The 7,787-nt window shown below is 48.4% G+C and overlaps 1 protein-coding gene across 1 annotated transcript; it reads right to left on the bottom strand.

The window, feature by feature from the left end:
* Nucleotides 1–5,038: 5,038 nt before the first annotated feature.
* On the bottom strand, nucleotides 5,039–6,415 carry LOC119361091. Its single transcript, XM_037626464.1, has one exon. The coding sequence runs from the start codon at nucleotides 6,413–6,415 to the stop codon at nucleotides 5,039–5,041; it is 1,377 nt and encodes a 458-aa protein (XP_037482361.1).
* Between the last annotated feature and the right edge of the window lie 1,372 nt (nucleotides 6,416–7,787).

The raw sequence follows: 7,787 nt of genomic DNA, 5'->3' as shown, positions 1-7,787 counted from the left end.
GGAAAGATGGGGCCTGGTGGGATAAACACACAAACAGTCTGGTGCATTCATGAACCGGTCAGATTCAGATTTGGGCGTACCGTCTGAAGAGCATTTTTGGTTGCAGCGACTAATCATGCATGAAAGAATCTGCATTATGATCCATGCATGCATGCATAATTCTGGTCTCCATGCTGCTCAACTGTTGACAATGTGATGCGCAGTTGGGCGGTCACATGGATGGACCTGGCCATGGTTTGGTAGGGTGGTAGGGGCAGCTCATTGCTGTCTACGAGGGGAATGATCCACAGTGCGGGACAGCAAGGGCTTGGGCCTTCGGGGGAGGGCAGAACATGGCATGTTCTCCCCTGTAGATTAGAGAATGATGCCACCGAACCTTCCCTCGGATCGACCTTGCCGTCGCCGTTCGCTGTTGCCTTTTGGCACACAATCATGTCATGTGCGCTGAACATGTAGTATAGGTTTTTCTTTCCTGAGATAAAGAGCATGTAGATTTTATATGGTCATGTTGTCTGTCTAGCACCGGATTGCTTTATGGAGTTGAGAGCTCCGGGTGCTCCGGCCGACCTGTCTAATGTCTCTAAGGGCATCTCCAACGGAGAGGCGCTTAAATCCTGATCTTTTTTTTCCGCAAGCGCCGGGCACTAGGAACAAACGCTAGGGAGGGAATTTTGTACGTGATTTTTAAGCGTCTGACTCTTAGGTGGCATCGATGCCAGAAAAATCACCAGAAATGGCATAGAAACTGTCGAAACAGCTAGGATTTAATTCCTAGCGCCCAGCGCCCCCATTGTACATGCCCTAACAGCCTTCATACAAAAGTGTGGAAATCGCTCCTGTTTTCAGAACCCCGAGCAGACTCTAAGGCGTCTTTTTAGCGGCAACACTCAACTTCTTCGCGATGCAACATTCCCTTGCTGCCTTCCGTGATGCTATACAATTTGAGCTCCGGGATATTGGTTTTGAGGGTGATATGTACACATGGAGTTACCACAGCAAGGAGTTAAGAACGTACATTTGTGAGCGGCTCGATCGTGCGACTGCCAATGATGAATGGTGCCAAAACTTCCCAAAACACGTGGTGATTAATGGTGAACCAAGGCACTCTAACCATCGGCCGGTCATCGTGTGTTCGGAGGGAGCGGATAGAGGATGGAAGAGAGGAGACCAAGCTCGGTGGTTACAAGAAGAGGGGTGTGAGGAGGTAGTGAAGAAAGCATGGAATGATAGTCTGGTGGGAAATGGAGGAGGAGCGGCGCAAGCTTTACGAGGAGTTGCTTCGGGAGCAAGTAAATGGAGCAAGGAGGTGTTGGCGGAGCTGGATGAAAAGATTAAGAAGGCTAGGGCAGAGTTGGAGTGGTGCATGAAGGAGAGGGTCTCGGAGGCTAAGATAAGAGAGGAAGCTAGACTTTGATGCTTGTTGGAGGAGTTGAAAGATAAGAAGCACACCCAGCTAAAACAGAGAGCACACATGTGGTGGTTGCGAGGGGGGAACAAGAATATCAAATATTTGCAGTCGGTAGCTAATGGAAGAAAGAAGGTGAATAGGTTGAAGGAGATCAGAAGGGAGGATGGCACGATGGTGGAGGAAGGGGAGGACTTAACTAACTACGTGTGTTCATTTTTTCAGGACCTATTTACATCTTCTAATCCGCATCGAATACAAGAACTGATCGACAAGGTCCAACCACGAGTCAATAATGAAATGCGTGCAACTCTTGAAGCTGAATACACTCGGGAGGAAGTGAAAGAAGCACTGGATCATATTGGTGATCTAAAAGCACCGGGTCCGGATGGCATGCCCTCTATCGTCTTCAAGCGACACTGGCATTTTATGGGAGATCAAGTTGTTAAAGAAGTCCTAGCAGTGCTAAATGGAGGAGACATGCCAGAGGGGTGGAATGATACTATGGTTGTACTAATCCCCAAGGTAAAGAACCCGAAGAGGATCAAGGACCTAAGGCCAATCAGTTTGTGCAATGTGGTCTATAAGCTGGTTTCTAAAGTTATAGCAAATAGGCTGAAGTCGGTGTTGCCAGATATCATCTCGGATAATCAAAGCGCCTTCGTACCAGGTAGACTAATCACGGACAATGTCCTCATTGCATACGAGATCTCACACTACATCATGAACAAGAGAAGTGGCAAGAGTGGTGTGGCAGCAGTAAAAGCAGACATGAGCAAAGCATATGACCGTGTCGAGTGGGGTTTTTTGGAAGCCATGCTGTGTAAGTTGGGCTTTACCAGAACATGGATTGATCTGGTCATGAAGTGTGTGAGAACAGTGAGATACCAAATTAAAGTCAATGGCGAGGTCACAAACACGTTCAGCCCTTCTCGCGGCCTAAGACAAGGAGATCCCGTATCTCCATATTTGTTTGTCATTTGTGCCGAGGGGCTATCTGTGCTCCTCAACGATGCCGAGGAGAAAGGAACAATCCATGGCGTCAAGATTTGTCAGCAGGCACCCTGCGTTTCACACCTTCTGTTCGCTGATGACTCCATGCTGTTGATGAAAGCGAACCAGGAAGAAGCAGCGGCTTTGCATGATGTGCTACAGTTGTATGAGGATTGCTCTGGCCAATGCATAGATATTGAGAAATCTGCAGTCATGTTTAGCCCCAACACTAGTGATGCAGCAAAGCAATCAGTCAAAAATGCATTGGGTATCCACAGTGAGAACTGGAACGAGAAATACCTAGGTCTGCCTGTTCACGTGGGGCGTTCAAGGAAGCGAGCATTCAATTACATCAAGCACAACTTGTGTGGCCGGATGAACGGATGGCAGGAAAGGCTCTTAGCGAAGGAGAGCAAGGAGGTTTTGGTGAAGGCTGTGGGGCAAGCAATCCCCACATTTGCTATGTCTTGCTTCGACCTTACTAAAACCTTCTGTGCTGAACTAAACTCTCTCCTGGGATCATTCTGGTGGAGCCAGCAGGACAAGAAGAATGCGATGCACTGGATTAGCTGGGATAAATTAACTATGCCCAAAGCTATGGGAGGATTAGGGTTTCGGGACATGCATATGTTCAACATCGCAATGCTGTCCAGACAAGCTTGGAGAATCCTACAAAATCAGACTAGCCTTTGCGCTAGGGTGCTGCAAGCACGATACTTCGCGAACAGTAGCGTTCTTGAGGCCCAAGCTCATGATGGTATCTCGTACTCCTGGAGGAGTATCTTACATGGGCTGCAACTGATTAAAGAAGGATACATATGGAGAATTGGGAATGGAACGCAGGTGCATATCTGGAATGACCCTTGGATACCAAGGTCTTGGTCACGGCATGTCATCATCCCGAGAGGTGCAAACATGTTAACTCATGTGGCTGAACTTATCTGCCCTATTTCCGGAACTTGGGACGAACAGCTTGTGAGGGATATTTTTTGTGCCGAAGATGCCCAACGGATACTCCAGATTCCACTAAGAGATGGTGTGGACGACTTCATAGCTTGGCACTATGATAGCAAAGGAAATCACTCCGTGAAAAGTGCATATAAGTTGCAGGTTGAGTTGAGCAAGCACGCGGGCAACGGATCGGCAGGAACGAGTACAAGCGCAGGTGGACAACTTGAGCACACGGCTGATCAGACTTGGAAACGCATCTGGAAATTACCATGCCCGGCCAAGCTGCAGATGTTTGTATGGCGTTTGAGACATGAAGCTCTTGCCCTCTGCCAAAACCTGGAGAGGAGAGGAGTTAAGTTGGAGAAGACCTGATGTTTCTTCTGCGGTCACGGAAAAGAAGATGGAGGACACCTATTCATAAAATGCAAATGGGCCAAAGAAATTTGGCGTGGACTAGGCCTGGAGAGCGAGCGCATGCGCTTGGAGAAGATCACGAGTGTGCATGAGATGCTGGACCAGCTCTGGGAGCTAAATGAGAACCAACGGGTCCTGATCATTGTATTCTGGTGGCAATGGTGGAACCAACGCAATAATGTGCGTGATGGGCAATTACCGCTGCAAGCTCCGGAGATTATAAGGCACATTAGAGGCACTGCCTTGGAGTATGAACATGTGTTTGCTCCAGGAAAACGAAACATGACCGTGCCCAAATGGGAACCGCCTGAAACCGATATGTTGAAGTTCAACCTAGATGGGGCTTTCACTGCAGGGCAGTCCATGATTGGATGGGGTGTTGTGGCTCGAGGTGTTGATGGCCAAGTGGTGGTCGCTCGTGCCGGGCGCCAAGACCAAGCAACAGACGCCTTTGGGGCTGAGATCAATGCGCTGGCAGCAGCCATTTCAACTGCGACGGAGCTGGGTGCCACGCAAGTCGCCTTCGAAACGGATTCGCAGCTGCTTGTTGATGCCATGAACATGAGGATAGCTGATTCCTCCCCGTATGCTGCGATCATTGAGGACCTGAAGTTCCAAATTAAAATGTGGTTCGCCAAGTGTAGTGTGACCCATTGTAGGCGCTCGGCCAATTCTGTAGCTCATGAACTAGCTCAAATAGGTCGAATGTGTTTACCTAGCGTTTGTATGGAGTGGGACTCCTTTGTACCGCCCGCTGTGGCTGTCTGCGTCTCCGGGGATATGCCCGAGCGCCGTTAACTTATAAAGCTATGCTTTGCCTTCAAAAAAAAAAAACTTCTTTGCGATGCACCATTTCATCAGTCCTTTCTTCTTCCTCCTCTTCATCAGACTGAAGGGCAGCGCCGCCCCGTTTCTTCTCTCATACGTCCTCTGTATCCTTGTCAACCTGACGAGAGTGCAACACATGATCACTTTCTACACTAGCTGAAGCATCAGGACTGTTGGCATATTTTTAGCCTTATACATCTAAAATGCACATCACTAGTTCACTACCGAAAACAGCATATGTGCACGCTCACACATCATTCTCTACTGAAGAAATGTGGTTCCTAGTTATTCTATTCCGACAACGCAACACTATACGGGATTTCCAGTGGATTAACAGATGCCTTTTTCCTTGCATAAATCTGCACATCCGTACACGTCCTTCACAAATTCATGCATAAATCTGCACATCCGTACACGTCCTTCACAAATTCATGCATAAATCTGCCCTCATGTCGCCTCCCCTGCGACAGGAATGGACCAATCCACCTCGTACAACACAGGTTTGTTGTATCCACACATTTTCAGGCCGTAGTGCAATCCACTACACCAACTACTACTGCATAGATTCGCTGGAAACCTGTATGCGCCTTTGAAATGCTGCATTTCCTCGCCCTTGAGATCAATGGATGCCTTTTTCTTACTCTTGAGGTCGATGGTGAAAAACGCACCACGCTGCTCGACGAGCAGCACAGCTCTCCTCTCCGCGAAGAAGACGAGGTTTATTCTCTCCTCGCTTCCGAGATTTATCAGGTCGGAGCACAACCACCTATCGCCGCCAATCTCGCAGCCACGATTGTCGTCATCTTGTCCTTGCTTTGTCCAAAGCTCTAGCACGCCATGGTCTCGTATACTAACTAGTGAAAGCCTTCCTTCTCCGGTGACACATGGACACGGTGGCCGCCGCTGCTCACCGGCGCGGACCTTGATGGGGATCTTGGTCAAAGAAACATGTGTCGTGGCAACAGATACATTGAGCGTGTAGAAACTTGTCTCGTCCATGTACAGCCAGTGCACGGTGCCACGGGCGACGACACCAGCAAACGGCCCACACCTGGTGAGGTATGAAGCCGGTCGACACATGGTGGGCGAGCTCCAACTGTTTGTGGCAGAGGAGTACGTGTAGACATACAAGGTGCCGCTGCTGCCGGTGTAAGTCAAGAGCACCTGAAACGCCGGTTGTTGTCGTCGTCGCTGATCCAAATCGTCAATGACAGCGTGATCCTCGTCGGTAAGAAGCGCGCAGCCGGTTAGGTTCCAGTCCAAGTCTAAGTCCAAGTCTCTGTCGAAGTACCCATATCCATGGTTCGTGGGGAAGGAAATCGGCGGTAGAAGTCTACGCTGCCTGTCGATCAGAGGGCGGCATGCCACCAGATGAAGCTTTTCACGGACTTCATGGCTGGGGTAGCAGTCGACCCGGGTAGGCGGCATGATGCGCATGAGGAGAAGGCCGCGTCGCGATGCGAGTGGCCTTGCCAGGTTGAAGAGCCCGTCGTCGTTGGGGACGAAGGAGTCGAAGGTGAGATGGGCGCCGCCGGCCTGAAGGCTCAGGAAGCTCGGAGGGCTGTCGTTCAGGGGCAGGTGCTTGCTGGTTGGGTACGCGTTCTGGGAGAAGATCCCGACGAGGACTGACGGGTGGCGGGCCGTCTCCGGCCAGAGGCCCACGCGTCGGAGGAAGGCCGGGTCACTGACGAGGTGGAGCCACCGCTTGCAGGTGGCTGCGCAGCGGAGGAGGTCCTGCAAGCCCTGCAGGCGCGCGAAGACTTCGCGGAGCATGTCGTCGTCCGCGATCTCGCCGCCGGCGTGGCGTACGCGTGCACGCGCCATCGATCGATCTGCTTGGTGACGGATCGATCTGTGTGTTTGTTTGTGGAGGCGGCGGGCAACTTCCACAGCCTAGCGGACTCCACGGAAACAACCGGCTTATTATACGGTGGCCCGGATCAATCATGGACTGAGATTTGAAGCGTATATAAGGTGGGTTATCTATCTACTAGTACTACACGGGCTAAATAATCATGTACACGTACTATAGTACTACTCCTAGTACCTCTGATTTGGACTGCCAAAACGTTTTATTTTAGGAACAGTGGGTGTATATAGCAAGTCCAACCCAGAGCGATGGCAAGTTATCAACAACAGTATTGAACAGTGACATAATCACTAATCAGAGATAGACAGTACTACTACGTTGTGATGAAACTAGGTAGTCCTTTATCACAGGAATATTTCCTTTTATCCATTTATTGTACATAATTTTTAATTTATATACAATGAGAAAATAGCGAATAACAATCATTCTACCTTCTACGGTCCTTAGGTAAAAAAAGAAAAAACAGTTGACAAACATCAAACAGATTTAACCCAATGGGAAATTAGCTATGGTTTCCATGAGCATTACCCAGAACAGTTAAACCGAATAAACCACATGCACCAATGCACTCAAGTAGGAGTCCATCGAAGTATCTCATCCAAAATATATATACAAAGATAAAATTTCACGTCCATGAGCATCAAATTTTGAAGCTAAGATTAAGAAAGCAAATCGTGTTGTACTACCAGATCAAGTTAACCTCACTAGTCTAAGGTAAAGAAAACAATTTACCTAAGTTTAGCCTGAAAAGATCGAGGTGTCCTGCATGCAAAAGATCAAACAACTTATTAGATCGTTCTTCATGGCAATACAAAAGTTATGGTAAAATTTTGCTCGGAAGCCACTAATCCAGGAGTTTCATTGTGCTCACCTCCTCTTCAGAGAAAGGGGGTGCTGGTTTTCAATGCTTGAAACCTGGAGAATATCCTCCATGCAAGACTCGTCAGGAGAGAGAAGTTACATTCTCATAGAGCCATGAAAATACTTCTATAGTACTCACTCCGTAAAAAAATATAAAAGCATAGTAATCTAAACGCTCTTATATATCTTTACGGAGTATTTCGCTATGTACATCTTGAGCTGCGCTTGATTCCCAGTCATGCCTTCTCGTCTGGTTGGAGACGGTACATGCTTAGTGCCCTAGGCAAAACAATTAATCGCACTAGTATCAACCAACCTTCACATGTTGGTTGAGATGTACTCCAATCAGGGTCATTTAGAAAAACTGTAATATATCCACAGAGAGGACGAACTACTTGTGCATTTTGAAACTGAACCGAAAGACATATTTACCTTACCGAACTATGCATGTCGTAGTTACCGAAA

Source organism: Triticum dicoccoides, chromosome 2B, assembly GCF_002162155.2.
Source record: "Triticum dicoccoides isolate Atlit2015 ecotype Zavitan chromosome 2B, WEW_v2.0, whole genome shotgun sequence".
In the NCBI taxonomy this organism is placed as follows: Eukaryota; Viridiplantae; Streptophyta; class Magnoliopsida; order Poales; family Poaceae; genus Triticum; species Triticum dicoccoides.
Note: the sequence above shows the minus strand (reverse complement) of the source record. Positions and strands in the feature narration are given on the sequence as shown.

Bases quoted from the DNA above. Each gene is read 5' to 3' on its own strand.
- LOC119361091 (XM_037626464.1), bottom strand. From the start codon at position 6,415: ATGGCGCGTGCACGCGTACGCCACGCCGGCGGCGAGATCGCGGACGAC.